The 16,356-nt window shown below is 41.7% G+C and overlaps 1 protein-coding gene and 1 long non-coding RNA gene across 2 annotated transcripts in view; one reads left to right on the top strand and one right to left on the bottom strand.

Moving 5' to 3' along the window:
- The window catches only part of dipk1c (divergent protein kinase domain 1C), a 42,777-nt gene extending 31,529 nt beyond the window's left edge, over positions 1–11,248 (bottom strand). The window contains exon 1 of the mRNA XM_067981459.1: positions 10,775–11,248. Coding sequence (XP_067837560.1) covers positions 10,775–10,960 — 186 coding nt within the window. The 5' untranslated portion in view covers positions 10,961–11,248. The remainder of the gene's footprint in view (positions 1–10,774) is intronic.
- Positions 11,249–14,635: 3,387 nt separating this feature from the next.
- Positions 14,636–16,121, top strand: LOC137307068 (uncharacterized). Its single transcript, XR_010959017.1, has 2 exons — positions 14,636–14,920; positions 15,480–16,121. It is a non-coding gene; the product is annotated as an uncharacterized lncRNA (long non-coding RNA).
- The last annotated feature ends 235 nt before the right edge of the window (positions 16,122–16,356 follow it).

Below are 16,356 nucleotides of genomic sequence, written 5' to 3'. Positions count from 1 at the left end.
AACTTCTTGTTGTCATTGTTGTTCCAAGTTATAAGAGATATGTGACATCAAATTAATGGCCCTAAACAATAAATCTGCACTGCTAACTACTTAAAGGGACATATATGCTACTCAAATGAAGTTGTTGTCAATTAAAGCTTCCTAGACCAGCCTCTCTTGCTGCACAAGGTTCTTTGTCCCTTATGGCTCCAAGGCAACATTCTTCTCTGCCTCCTCCACTGCTAAAGCTTGGGGTACCTCTCAGCATCTTGCAAGGTGAGACCTCATTCTATTGTGTTGTTATGGAGCATGCAACACACCACAGTTATTTTGAGAGCCTCTGTGCAATGTGACATACCTCATCACAAATTAACTAATACTTCAGTAAAGATAATATTTTGCAATTGGCTACCCTTGACTCAGTCCAATTTTATCATCAAGATTACCAACACCCCCTCAAACAGAATTGCATTCTGAGAAGCTGATTTCATCCAGGGCAATGCAGCAGTTTTCTATATGCAAAAAAAAGCATTAATTTCTACACCATTAGGCAGACGCAATCTATAACATAGCTGAGCGGAAAAAAAATGCTGCAGAAGGTTTGCAATGCTTCCTTTGATATGTTTAAGCATGTGAATTGTTCCTTTAGAATTCTAAGTGACTGCTCACTTACATTCCTTGTTCAGACATGTAGTCCATAATGTTTATATTCTGTCGGGCTGTACGGGTGCAGCAACTGGGTCATCAGCCAGCGATGTAGGTGTTATGCAAAATCTCTAAGACATAGCACTCCAACCGTGTTTCCCCATTGAACAATTTTGAAAGGAATGATTGCCTAAGAAGGCAGGCATCACTGGACTGATTTTAAGGCAGCCCGCCTGGCACAAACAGGGTGGTAGTGGCCCGGATCACATTGCAGCCCATTTACACTGGCACTACAGCCATCGCCATCTTTTTGTGAGGCTAGGAGGGGCAGGAGTACTTCTTTGGGCTCCACAAGAATACTGTGGGTTTCTGCCACCCGGGGCTTGCCCCCCTACATGATCAGCCCAACCCCTCGAACCTACCTACCTGACGGCCAGCTCAGTATCCAAGCTGACCAGAACTCCTCCACGAGCCAACCAGCAAGCTGCAGTGTGACGCCCGTATGGGGCGAGCAGCTCGCTGGGGCTATGCAAATGAGGCCAAAGTCCAACGAACGGGCAGCCTGTGCACTTTGCCAGTCGGCCGCCGAAAGGTCAAAATCTATCCCCATGCATGCTCCCAGGAAATCCTGCATTCACATTCATGATTCTGTGTAGTGGTTACATACTATATATTAAATCCCTTCCTGTTCATGTACACCATGGACTTCTGAACTGGAGCCCAAATGGGTACATGTGTGCTGTCATTAATGCCCTCCACCTTGTGAAACACTGCATCGTGGTCAAATTTGGTTTATCTGTCCTGCTGCTGCACTGTTGAAATGTATGCAGGTGTTGCAATGGTGAAAGAAGGCATCTGCCACATCTCCGATGCTGCAGTGGACAGCAAGTTGGCTGATGCCAGAGAAGTCTCCAACAGATGCCTGAAATGTCCCATTGGTATGGAAGTTCAAAGCAGCAATGACTTTTAACAGCCACTTGGAGCATAGTGCTGATGTGCAAATGTGCCCTCAGGTACAGGTCTGTAATGTGATGGAGTTTGCTGAGGCATTGTTGTTTTGTGATGTCTATGTGGTTGTAACTAGCATAATGCACAGAGTGCCTCTGGGACCAGTAACTTCATCTCACTGGCCTCTTAGGTCCTGAAACATTTTATTCTGCCCCTTTATGTTCATTAGCTCTGTTACTTCATCACTGCATATATCTGGCAATAAGTATTTGTTTCTGAATTTATACAGCTTCAATGTTCTGCTAAACAACATTGTTGGCTTCATATCGTACTGTTACACCTACTTTAAATGGGCTTGGTAGATGCACAAAACATGCTTTGGAAAGCTATGGAATTTCAGAAGGCAGAAATACATTAAAAGACTCTTCTGAACAGATGGTGTGTTATTAACATTAGCAGAGATGAATTTCAGGTGAAGCACTAAACAGTATTAATGCATAACTGTCCAATAATACACATTGCGTTCATGTGCTAATTGTAATGGCCTAAGGAATTTCTGAGCTTTAATGTCATGTAATTTTGTAATGTCTGCTGAATCAGTTCTCTGCTGTTTGATAGGTGTAGTCTTTACATACTCTCATGTACTGCAGTAATGCAGACTGTCAACCAAATACTTCATAGCATGAGATGGTGTTGATAGACTAACCTGTCAGATGCTAGATAATTCCCTCAATAAATGTTATATAGAAGTTAATGGATATTCTGTGAGTAAATTGCAGGGCAGTTAATGAAGTGAGGAGTTTGGATGAATCATAAATCAAAAAAGGGACCTCTGAGCAGTCTATAGTCATTAGCTGAATCCCTAGTATTGGATTGTTACTTGAATTACTTCCCATGTGTTTTATGAAAGGAGGAATACTTTTTTCCCAATTTTTGTGGGTGCTGAGTCCTGGTGGCTTCCCTCTGAAGCTGCCCATTTGAACTCACTGGCATCGAATTCAATGGCAGGACCTCATTTAAATTTTTGCCTCCATTTCCAGGAGAGGAGGGAGAGATCGGGAAGGCAGGGGGGTGGGGTGAGTCTGGAAAGCCCTTTGGGAGATTGGAAAGGCCTTGTGGAGATCGGAGATTGGGGGAGGGGGATCAGAGATGGGGGAAGTCAGAGGCCTTGGGGAGATCGCAGATGGAAGGGAAATCAGAGGCCTTGTGGAGATCAGAAATTGGAGGCCTTAGGGAGATCAGAGGCCTTAGGGAGATCAGAGGTCGGGGGGAGATTGGTGATCGGAAACCATGGGGAGATTGGAGGTCGGGGGAGATTGGAGGTTGGGGAGAGATCAGAGGCTGGGGAGGAGATCAGAGGCTGGGGGGGAGATCGGAGGCCGGGGTGGGGGGCGACGTTGGAGGTCGGGGGCAGATCGTGGGTCGGGGGTTGGCTGATCGTGGGGAAGCAGGTTAGCTTGTTGGGCTGCGGGGAAGCACTCCTGCTCCTCCTGGCCCACAAGCAAGGCCACATACCTGCTGGATCCTGCTGTTCTCGACTCCCTCCAGCTGCTGGGTTTCCCAAGCCCTGAGAAACTCGGCCCACAGGCGTTAAATCTAAGATCCTGCTTAAATTTGAGGCATGCAACCTCATTAAAATATTTAAATTATAGACCCGCCTTTGGTTAATGGCCCGCCCCCTGACCCACCTCCGTTAAAATCGGAAGTGGGTGCGTTAGAGACGGGTTGGGGTCGGGTTTCTGATTTTTGAAATTTTAAGCCCCTCTGCCACTGTCCCACCCATTCTGGTGGGTTAAAATCCCCCCCCACTGTTTAATTTGATGTCATGCAACAGGAATATCCCTGGAAAAGATCTGCTATGCTTCTGAATCTCAAACAAAGTAATGAGGAAAGACAATAGGGATCAATCAAGACCAGACTCGTCTTTCGGGCCATTGTCACCTGTCACCAGCTCCAAAAAATAAGAGGGGAGATTTTCCTGGGCCTGTGCCCATTAATTCAGCCTGCAGTCCTTAACAATTCATTTCACATCCCCCTGCTTCCTCCCACCGTCCCTCTTGTTTGCTTCTTACCCTCTTGTTCCTATTGCATCTGCTATCTCTTCATCTTCTCACTATACTGTTGACCACTACTCTTACAATTTATAGTTCAACGTGAAATAAAATTTTATTCATTAAAAAGCTGTCAAAGAAACAATATTATAATTTTAAATATAGGCACGAAACTGGAAAATAAAATGAATGGCTCTCTCATCAAAGGGATTGTTAATATGCTCTCTTTTCCTGATTTATAATTATCCTGCATATACTGTAGTTCTATCTATAAGATATTGTTCAAAAAAAGGTGTAAGGATAAACCCAGCAACTATAAGCCAGTCAGTTTAACCTCGGTGGTGGGGAAACTTTTAGAAATGATAATCCAGGACAGAATTAACAGTCACTTGGACGAGTGTAGATTGATTAGGGAAAGCCAGCACGGATTTGGTAAAGGCACATCATGTTTAACTAACTTGATAGGGTCTTTTGATGAGGTAACAGAGAGGGTAGATGCAGTTGACGTGGTGTATATGGACTTTCAAAAGGCGTTTGATAAAGTGCCACATAATAGGCTTGTCATCAAAATTGAACCCCATGGAATCAAAGGGGCAGTAGCACCATGGATACAAAATTGGCTAAGTGACAGGAAGCAGAGAGTAGGGGTGAACGGTTGTTTTTCGGATTGGAGGGAGGTGTACAGTGATATTCCCCAGGGTTCGGTAATAGGACCACAGCTTTTCTTGATATACATTAATGACTTGGACTTGGGTGTACAGGGCATCATTTCCAAGTTTGCAGATGACACAAAACTTGAAAGTGTAGTGAACAGTAAGACCATAAGACCATAAGAGATAGGAGCAGGAGTAGGCCATTCAGCCCCTCGAGCCTGCTCCGCCATTCAATGAGATCATGGCTGATCTGATTTTTACCTCAACTCCACTTTCCCGCCTTTTCCCCATATCCTTTGACTCCCTTGCTGATCAAAAATTTGTCTAACTCAGCCTTGAATGTATTCAATGACTCAGCCTCCACAGCTTTTTGGGGTAAAGAATTCCAAAGATTCACGATCCTCTGGGAGAAGAAATTCCTCCTCATTTCCATCTTAAACGGGCGACCCCTTATTCTGAGACTATGCCCCCTAGTTTTAGATTCCCCCATGAGGGGTAACATCTTCTCAGCATCTACCCTATTGAGTCCCCTCAGAATCTTATATGTTTCAATAAGGCCTCAGCAGCACCCTGTACAGTTGTAGCATGACTTCCCTGCTTTTATACTCCAACCCCCTAGAAATAAAGGCCAATATTCCCTTTGCCTTCTGGATTACCTGCTGCACCTGTATGTTGACTTTTTGTGTTTCATGTACGAGGACACCCAGATCCCACTGTACCGCAGCATTTTTTAGTATTTCTCCATTCAAATAATATTTTGCTTTTTTATTTTTCCTCCTAAAGTGGATGACTTCACATTTTCCCACATTATATTCCATCTGCCAAATTTTTGCCCATTAACTTAACCTGTCAATATCCCTTTGCAGACACTTTGCTTTTCCACCTATCTTTGTATCATCAGCAAATTTGGCCACAAGACACTCTGTTCCTTCATCCAAGTCATTGATATATATTGTAAATAGTTGAGGCCCCAGCAATGAGCCCTGCAGCACCCCACTAGTTACAGATTGCCATTTTGAAAATTACCCTTTTATCCCAACTCTTTGTTTTCTGTTAGTTAGCCAATCTTCTATCTATGCCAGTATATTACCCCCAACACCATGAGCTCTTATCTTATGCAGTAATCTTTTATGTGGCACCTTATCGAATGCCTTATGGAAATCCAAATATACTGCATCCATTGGTTCCCCTTTATCCACCCTGCCCATTACTTCCTCAAAGAACTCTAATAAATTTGTCAGACACGATTTCCCCTTCATAAAACCATATTTATTCTCCTTGATTGTATTATGAGTCTCTAAATATCCTGCTACCACTTCCTTAATAATGGATTCTAACATTTTTCCAATGACAGATGTTAGGCTAACTGGCCAATAGTTACCTGCTTTCTGTCTCACTCCTTTCTTGAATAGGGGTGTTACGTTTGCAGTTTTCCAATCCTCTGGGACCTTTCCAGAATCTAGTGAATTCTGGAAGATTACAACCAATGCATCCACTATCTCTGTAGCCACTTCCTTTAAGACCCTCGGATGCAAGCCATCAGGTCCAGGGGACTTGTCAGCCTTTAGACCCATTAGTTCACCTAATACTTTTTGTCTAGTGATAGTGATTGTTTTTAGTTCCTCCCTCCCCTTTGCCCCCTGATTTTCTACTATTATTGGTATATTATTAGTGTCTTCTACTGTGAAGACAGATATAAAATATCTGTTCAATTCCTCTGCCATTTCCTTGTTTTCCATTATTATTTCCCCAGTCTCATCCTCTAAGGGACCAATGTTTACTTTAGCTACCCTCTTCCTTTTTATATACTTGTAGAAGCTTTTACTGTCAGTTTTTATATTCCTTGCTAGTTTACTCTCATAATTTATTTTCTCCTTCTTTATTATTCTTTTAGTCATCCTTTGCTGGCTTTTACAGTTTTCCCAATCTTCGGGCTTACCAGTAATCTTTGCCATGTTGTATGCTTTTTCTTTTAACCTGATACCATCCTTTACTTCCTTAGTTAGCCATGGTTGGTTCACCCTTTTGTGGAGTCTTTTCTCCTAATGGGGATAATTTTTTGTTGCGAGTCATAAAATATCTTTTTAAATGTTTGCCACTGCTTATCCACCATTATACCATCTAAAGGAGGATAGTGATAGACTTCAAGAGGATATAGACAGGTTGGTGGCATGGGCAGACACGTGGCAGATGAAATTTAATGCAAAAAATGCGAGGTGATGCATTTTGGTAGGAAGAATGAGGAGAGGCAATATAAACTAAAGGGCACAATTCTAAAAGGGGTACAGGAACAGAAAAAAAATGGGGATATATGTACACAAATCGTTGAAGGTGGCAGGACAGTTTGAGAAAGCGGCTAAAAAAGCATACGGGATCCTGGGCTTTATAAATAGAGGCATAGAGTACAAAAGCAAGGAAGTTATGATGAACCTTTATAAAACTGGTTCCACCACAACTGGAGTATTGTGCCCAGTTCTGGGCCCCGCACTTTCGGAAAGATGTGAAGGCCTCAGAGAGGATGCAGAAGAGATTTACTCGAATAATTCCAGGGATGAGGGACTTTAGTTACATGGACAGACTGGAGAAGCTGGGGCTGTTCTCCTTGGAACAGAGAAGGTTGAGAGGAGATTTGATAGAGGTATTCAAAATTATCATGGCTCTAGACAGAGTAGATAGAGAGAAACTGTTCCCACTGGCGGATGGGTCAAGAACCAGGTGACATAAATTTAAGGTGATTGGCAAAGGAACCAAAGGTGACATGAGGAAAAACTTTTTCATGCAGTGAGTCGTTACCATCTGGAATGTACTGCCTGAGGGGGTGGTGGAGGCAGATTCAATTATGGTCTTCAAAAGGGAACTGGATAAGTAGTTGAAAGGAAAAAATTTGCAGGGCTACGGAGATAGGGTGGGGGAGTGGGACTAGTTGGATTGCTCTTGCATAGAGCCGGCACAGATTCGATGGGCCGAAAGGCCTCCTTCCGTTCTGTAACCTTTCTATGATTCTATGATTCTATGTGCTGTTTCCGTACATCAAACCGATTAAAGATCATATCAGTGCAGTTTGAGCCGACTGGTGTGTGCTTTCATCCACATGAGGCAGTATACCCAAGAATTTGTTATCCAGTTCCCTAGCTTCCAAATGTCTTGGGTAAGTTTTTTTCCCCATATGCAAATATATATATATACAAATGCATGAATATATATATATATATATATATTCTTCTCCCGATCAGAGGTTATCCTGATCTAAGGAGAAGGGTGGGGGCAGAATTCTAGTTTGCAGGAAAGTGCGCACATGGCTGCTGAAAGGATTTAGAAAGCAGTTTTTGAAAGATGTGCTCGGAGACAGGTAACTATCTTTTCATTGGTTCTTGGGAAATTTGAGCTAATTAGGATTTTGTGTGTGATGAACACTTTGTATGTACGATGAGCACACGCTTTGTGAGAGACCTTTATATAGGGAGATAGATGATGGATTTCCCATGGTGTTATTCATGGAAATATTTTTAATGAATTGAGCAGATAAATACACCTGCAATTTCCAAGGAGGTTCTTCCAATCCCCTGCCATAACTCTCAAGTTGCAGCAGGAAATCAGAACCCCCCCCCCCACCCCCCAGAAATTCTAACTCATAATGTTTTCCTCACCCACATTGGCTTGATAAATACATAAATTTGTTTGTATAAATAAATAAATTTGTGCATGCAACATGCAATAGTTTTTAAAAATTCATTCATGGGATGTGGGCGTCACTGGCAAGGCCAACATTTATTGCCCATCTCTAATTTCCCTTGAGAAGGTGGTGGTGAGCCACCTTCTTGAACCGCTGCAGTCCATGTGATGAAGGTTCTCCCACAGTGCTGTTAGGTAGGGAGTTCCAGGATTTTGACCCAGCGATGATGAAGGAACGGTGAAATATTTCCAAGTCAGGATGGTGTGTGACTTGGAGGGGAACGTGCAGGTGTTGTTGTTCCCATGCGTCTGCTGCCCTTGTCCTTTTAAGTGATAGAGGTCGCAGGTTTGGGAGATGCTGTCGAAGAAACCTTGGCAAGTTGCTGCAGTGCATTTTGTAGATGGTATATACTGCAGCCACAGTGCGCCGGTGGAGTGAATGTTTGAGGTGGTGGATGGGGTGCCAATCAAGCGGGCTTGAACATTTCCTTATTTACATCATTTTTCTTGTAAAAGTTGGTGACTCAGATAAAGTTCAAAAACTCATGCTTTACTTTGCTTTGATGTTTTTATACAAAAAAAACCTCAAAGTTACCTACAAAGTATTCGCCCATGACTTCTCTAGCACTTAGTGCTGTCAGTCCTTTTCCATCCATTACAAACAGCAAGTACTGGCATGCTATATGAATAGCCATTTTTGCTGTTGATCATAAAAAAATCTTGTCTGTTATGCATCCCCCACTGCAAAGTGTAATGTTATTCATTTCACTCAGAAGGAAAGCAACCATAGCTGGGAGGCTTGCTTATAGAATGCTTGCAATGAGTGACACTGCTACAGCCTGGAAAATATGGTCTGCTACTTGGTGGAGCTTCTTAATTCAGCTGATCGAGTATTAGCTGTTGGAAGTTCGATGAATGCAAATACCAGGGGTCTGTAAGATGGGCAGGTCACCGGGGAAAAGCATTACTGGAGAGATTTCAAACACACAAAAGGCAAGCTTAATTATTGTAAATTATGGGTTTTTAAAAATCTGTTTCTTATGTTAGAAATCCGATTTCTACTATTATGCTCTCCAGTTACTGGGAAAACAAAATGGTGCCAGGAAAGATTTTCAGAAAATACTTTGAGCAATTTAATTAGTTCCCATTTTCTTCCTCACTGGCAGTTTTATTGATAAGTGTTTGCTGACTGGTGATGGTTGATTGGTAGTTTTCATATGAGCTTGATAATTCTTAATTCATTCCTGCTTTTCATGGTATGCCCACTACCTGTTCAATTGGGATTTGTTGCTGTTTCATCTTCAATATAAAATTTGAGCCGTTCAGTTGCAAGTATGACACAGACATTTGCCCCAATGATAAGCCTAACTCCCGTGTGTGTAGAAAGTATGACAGTTACAGACCTGGGTTGGACATAAGACTTTTATATATAGATATGTATACTTATTCAAATCTTCATATTCTAGGGACTTTCATTTATAAGGAAAAATCACAGTTGCTATTGCTGGTCAATAACAGAAATAGTGAAATCAGTCTAATTTCATTTTTTTCACACTTGATTAATTTTAAAATTATGTCCTAGTAAATAGGAATCAGAATTTGTATTTGTGACCGTGCAGGGACAGCTCGGCTCAGTTTCAACAAATATTATTATTTCTAGGTATTAAATGCTACTTAAAATCGCCGCGTTCACCAAATGATCAATGCATATATGCTGGCCCTAGGTTTTATCAGGCTGATATCGGGCACATTACTAATCTATTAAAGGAAGTAGCAAGTTCCTTTTATTCGGCTTGCTAGCGAGCTTTGAAGAGTCCAACAAGTTCCCTCTTAAGGTTACAAACAATTGTAGGCTCTGCGATGTCAAGTGATTCAAGCAAAATTGATAGGCAGGCAGCAATTAAAAGATTTAAAGTGCTTTACTGTCATCACTGTATATGATAGCAAGATGGACTTTTACGAACTGAAGGTATCGTTCGGTGATGGTGCTAATCCTGCCCCCGGGCACTGATCATTAATCATCCACAGTGGTTTGAATCATCTCGACACAGAAAGAGTCTGCACCAGGTTACAGCGTGGTCAGGCCAGGCAGACCATTTAAAACAGCGCTTGATGTGTGAAACATTGCGGTCTAAAGAGTGCTTTTACCTTAAAATATGTTTTTAAAACGTCTATCTCTTGCCATTTTATATTCCCAAACAAAAACACTCGATAAAATGTCCCGGTGCAACAACTTCTTAAAGGCTTAGAATTGTTTAAATCACCTTCATCCGAACCAGTTACACGTATTAATCCCTCACTTTCAGTCGGGTTAAAGAGCTGACTCCAGCAAGTCAGTCTGTAAGTCTGGATCCTTCTGCTTATCTCCTGATTTTATGATACACGGTGAGCTTTCCATTACCCAATATTATATAACTCCTTCTCAGTTAGGAGACACACTATTTAATAATTGATATTTAGTTACCTGATCGCTTCGCATCTTACATAATTATCCAATTTTATAATTCCCCCCCCACCAAAAAAAAACATATTGTGTACCAGATCCAGGCTAACATACAGCAACTTTCAAAAAACCCGAAGGGTTACGCTTGAACTTTCTTTTAGTGAACAGATACGTGTATATTATGGAGAACAGGTTGCTTTTTAAACTATAACAAAATTACCTTGAAATAAAATGATAGTGCATTGATCAAAGAGCAAGTTATGTTCAATATAAAACTACATCCCTCTGAAGGGCGAACTACTGACGTCAATGTAATGTCATTAGTTTCAGAGTTGCAGAATTTTGCACATCTGCTTTCTGCATTATATTGTAAAATGTCTTACCAGTCTACCGAGAATCCTTTTACTTTTCTGGTCAGTGCAATATTCGGCAAAGATACTTTTGTGGATGAAGACTGAAGTGTTTACAAGAATCCAGCAGGCGATCCACAAAAGGAAACAGGCCAGAGCAGATTTCCTGACGGTTTTCGGTCTAAAATGCCGAAAACCAAAGGTCCCGGAGACTGGCATCGCCTGGGTTACTTTTCAACCTTCAGCCACTGAACCGAATGGACAGGGGAATCAAAGCCGAATCTCTGGCCGGCCCTGCTGAATGAACCCGACATCTCCTTGGGAGCGCGATCAGCCCCCGATCCCAGATCTTGTCTGTGATGCACCAAAATAAAATGACAAGAAATCAGAGCAGTCCGCGACCTCCCCATGGTCTGTGAGATGACACACACACACACACACACACAAGTCTGTCAGCCCGAGCTGCCTCTCGCCCAGCGCACGCTTATATTGCAAGCTGCACACACACACACACACACACACAAAATAATCCCAAACCCGTATCAGGTTTATCCCGAAGTGTTTCTTTTTGTGGAAGTTCCCAGTCTGCTTTTTGTATTTAAGCCACGTACTTCCGCATTTTTTTTACTCTATATGGGTCCGGTGTCGCTCGCTGCGTGCCCTAAACAGATAGTGTTAGTGGGAAGTTTGATTGAAATAGCACTAGGGGTCGTTTCCTATGGAATCTTGCTCTGTATTTCACATTTATTTTTAGTTAAAGGACGAGGAAAAAAAGAAAGGCAAAGTAAACTCGATTAAATACCATTGCAATACACCGAGAGGGTAAAATGTCAGTATAATGCTTGGAAAATATCTAGGTGTGTGCAGAGCTCAATGTAGCCATTTAGGGATGGACTACTAATAAAACCAATAGCTTTGGAAATAAAAAGAACAAGGCATTAGAATCTGAAAAAGATGGAATCCTTCATAGTTAATATAACACAACCGATTTCACTTTTGTGGGATTGTGGGGAAAATGCTGGAGTCTATAATTAAGGATAGGGTGACTGAACACCTCGAGAATTTTCAGTTAATCAGAGAGAGCCAGCATGGATTTGTGAAAGGTAGGTCGCGCCTGACAAACCTGATTGAATTTTTTGAAGAGGTGATTAAAGTAGTGGACAGGGGAATGTCAATGGATGTTATTTATATGGACTTCCAGAAGTCATTTGATAAAGTCCCACATAAGAGACTGTTAGCTAAGATAGAAGCCCATGGAATTGAGGGAAAAGTACAGACTTGGTTAGGAAGTTGGCTGAGTGAAAGGCGACAGAGAGTGGGGATAATGGGTAGGTACTCACATTGGCAGGATGTGACTAGTGGAGTCCCGCAGGGATCTGTCTTGGGGCCTCAATTATTCACAATATTTATTAACGACTTAGATGAAGGTATAGAAAGTCTCATATCTAAGTTTGCCAATGACACAACGATTGGTGGCACTGTAAGCAGAGGAGATGAAAACATAAAATTACAAAGGGATATTGATAGATTAGGTGAATGGGCAAAACTGTGGCAAATGGAATTCACTGTAGGCAAATGTGAGGTCATCCACTTTGGATCAAAAAAGGATAGAACAGGGTACTTTCTAAATGGTAAAAAGTTAAAAACAGTGGATGTCCAAAGGGACTTAGGGGTTCAGGTACATAGATCATTGAAGTGTCATGAACAGGTGCAGAAAATAATCAATAAGGCTAATGGAATGCTGGCCTTTATATCTAGAGGACTAGAGTACAAGGGGGCAGAAGTTATGCTGCAGCTATACAAAACGCTGGTTAGACCGCACCTGGAGTACTATGAGCAGTTCTGGGCACCGCACCTTCGGAAGGACATATTGGCCTTGGAGGGAGTGCAGCGTAGGTTTGCTGGAATGATACCCGGACTTCAAGTGTTAAGTTACAAGGAGAGATTACACAAATTGGGGTTGTATTCTCTGGAGTTTTGAAGGTTAAGGGGTGATCTGATCGAAGTTTATAAGATATTAAGGGGAACAGATAGGGTGGATAGAGAGAAACTATTTTAGCTGGTTAGGGATTCTAGGAATAGGGGGCACAGTCTAAAAATTAGAGCCAGACCTTTCAGGAGCGAGATTAGAAAACATTTCTACACACAAAGGGTGGTAGAAGTTTGGAACTCTCTTCCACCAACGGCAATTGATACTAGCTCAATTGCTAAATTTAAATGTGAGATGGATAGCTTTTTGGCAACCAAAGATATTAAGGGATATGGGCCAAAGGCAGGTATATGGAGCTAGATCACAGATCAGTCATGATTTTATGAAATGGCGGAGCAGGCACGAGGGGCTGAATGGCCTACTCCTGTTCCTATGTTCCTATGAAGGGTTCTATCTTTCATTAAGATAGTGGAAAGACCAACTTTATACCAAAGCATTAATGCACAGTGTGCTGAGAAGTCTTTCGACGTGAGGGTACTAATAACAAGTTGTACTTAACGTATCGCCCAGTGCAATTTCAACACTCTGGTCTCTGCTCTCCTATAATGTTCCAACCAAGTCCACCTCAAAATTCATAAATATTGTCTTACCTCCCCGCCCCCTCCCCCCCCCCCCCCCCAGAGCATTCCGCAACTCTCTGGTCTGAACATTGACTTTGTCAACTTTAGACCTTAGCTGTTTCCCCCCACTTCCCTGTAGTTTTTCCCATTCACATCCCCCTGAACTCCCAGCTGTTTTGCAGCTGTTGTACTCACTTTTTATTTTTCCGCTTTTTCACAGCTTGGTCACAACGGCGTTTGGTCCTTTACACTCTTTTCCTGCTCTTTTTAAAATGTGGCAATTAAACAGCTCTCTTTGTAACAGTATTTCTGTACCCCTCACCGTTTCCTGCTCTCTTCCCTCTTTAAAGGGGCTTTGGTGTCTAGCTCCATTTTTCAGTTCTGAGGGAGGGTGCCTGCTCCAAACTTTGACCTGTCCTATTTGTTTACAGGTTCTGACCAACCTGCTGGATACCTCTAGCATTTTCTGTTTTTAATTCAAATTTGCAGCTTTCGTAGTTTTCACCTGAACATTCCTTGAACGTTGCTACTATATAAGCACAGTTATACTTCATAAAATCATGCAGCACAAAAGGAGATCATCCAGCCCACCGTGCCTGTGCCGGCTCTTTGAAAGAGCTATTCAATTAGACCCACTCCCCTGCTCTTTCCCCATAGCCCTGTAAATTTTTGTATTTATTAAAGCTATCCCACAAAATATTTCAGAATCTATTCAACAAAATGTTTTTAATGGATATCGGAAATCACTCAGTTGTCTGAAAATTTATTCTGGTCTTGTTTTTTGGAAGAACCATCTTAGAGGGTAATTACCCAACAGGAGAGTGAAGAGAAACCTTGGAAATATAATAAACGATTTCACAAGTGAACTCCGGTAATTCGAGTTTCTTTTTTTAAATGTACGAATGTTTAATTCTCATCTCTGTTCATCTAATAGTCTGTAACACAGACCCACTTACAATCTTACCCGTTCAATGTGGAAATGAAAAGTTAATGTTTTTACTCCTGCAACAGAATACATAAATGTGGGACAGAAACTCGTTTTAAAAACCGAACTTTTTCTTTCAACTCACCTCATATTCCTGTAACCTGTCAAACTATTAATTAGTTTCTAACTTTACAAAGGCTCAGCGGTCTGGCGGGAGTAATGTTGAATTTTAATGTGCCCAATCACTACTTTATTCCTTTAACGCTTAGCCTAAATCTTCCTGTTAATATTGTTCCTTAATATTGGTACTTTTTATTAATGGTTTCACGCACTGTATATATTAACGGTAATCATAACTGTAAGGAAAAATGTCAGCAACACAACTAACAAGATGTGCATGCAATGTGCAGGAGGTGTCTGGTTGTCAGTTTTCTGCTCCAGTCTGTGTTAGAAGGACCGCTTCACCCCTGCGCATTTAGCTGGCAGACTGGGCACATTTTCCGGAATGAGCTGGTGCCTCCAGTCAGGAAGCTGCAGAAACATCACTGGAAAGAATTGGACTCATTTTCAAAGAGCAAGACTGATTAATGAAGAATAATTGCCCCGCTGTAGTGAAATAAGTCTCATTGCACGGACGATCCCTGAGCAGCTCACAAATGTGTATAGACACACAGAGTTTTAAGGAAATTAGCCTCCAACAACTGGTGAGTTTTTATTTCTGGTCTGGTTAAGTGAGGAGGTAAGTGCGCACGCGTGTGTGGATATGTGTGTGTGTATGAAAGAAAAATAAAGACTTGCATTTATAATAGCGCCTTTCACACCTCGGCGTCCCACAGCTCTTTACAGCCAATGGAGTACATGTGAGGTGTAGTCACTGTTGTAATGTATGTGTATATGTGTGCATGAGTGTGTGTGCATGAGTGTGTGGTGTATTCTGGAGGTACTTTATCCCTCATACTTTTAATCAAAATATTGGGAGGAACGAACCACACGAGCAATAAAGCAGGAGACTGTCAGATTTACTTTAATCCGTGAGGTAACAGCGAAATCCTAATAAACAAGGATTCTTTCTACACCTTTGTATTGTATTTATTAACATCCATTTTCAATTATTACATTAATAGCACTCAGTTTTTTTCGTGAGAACCCTGGTGCAGAAAACAGTTTCAGAAAGGAAATTCAACAGGTTCCATTTTAAATAAACCATAACTCTTCCAAATATATGTTCTGTTAATTTCCTTTTCCATGCACCTTCCGTTATAGAATGGATTACAGATTAGATTTTGCATCCTACGCTGTACTCTGTGGACGGGACTACGCCTGAAACGTTGACCTTTACACTCGCTGACTGACCTGCTGTCTTTCTCCAACATTTTCTACTTTTTATTTTTCTCTTCATTTTCTTTGCTCCGCCCACCGAGCGGCTTAGAGACGTGTCCGGTCCTTGTTATTCACCACATCTCGAGAGAATAATATTAAGACCAAACTTCTGCTGCTGCCCAAGTAACACCAAAGTGCTGTTTATGGCAGGGGAAATCTGGCACACTCATCTGGGTCACGTACTGGGAGCAGTTCGGGAATGAATGAACAGTGAGGTTGCTTGGAGATCTGCTGTACACACTCTGCAGAACTATCAGGAGCTGTACAGTGCTTCATAGAGGCCCAGAAAGGAATGTGGGAGGAAAAGAAGGCAGAATACTGTAGAAGAAAGAAAGTGCAACGAATACATTCTAAAAGAATTTGGACATGCCGCAGTCTAGATAGCTAACTTTCTAAAGCAAATTTGCTCCGACAAATCAGCACAGAGGAGCGGATCCCGTGTAACCTTCATATCAATGACACTCAAGAAGTAAATCGTTTTTTGTTGTTTGCTGTTAGAATTGTCATTAAACTTTAAGCACACTACCCCGGGAATTCTTTTGTTTCGTTTTTTAAAAAAATGGATTTATGATCGTTTTTAAGTTTCTTTTTTCCAAACCAAAGCAACCTTTGAGGTCTTTTTGTTTTCTGTGTGTGTTTTTTAGATCTAATCCCATTCTTTCTGATTTCTCTCTGAGGGGAGAATTGAAGTTTTTTCACTGATGCACTGGGGACGGGGAATTAACCGCACACCTGATTAACGGTGACATTTCTTCTCCAT

Source organism: Heptranchias perlo, chromosome 3 (assembly GCF_035084215.1).
Source record: "Heptranchias perlo isolate sHepPer1 chromosome 3, sHepPer1.hap1, whole genome shotgun sequence".
Lineage (NCBI taxonomy): Eukaryota > Metazoa > Chordata > Chondrichthyes > Hexanchiformes > Hexanchidae > Heptranchias > Heptranchias perlo.
Note: the sequence above shows the minus strand (reverse complement) of the source record. Positions and strands in the feature narration are given on the sequence as shown.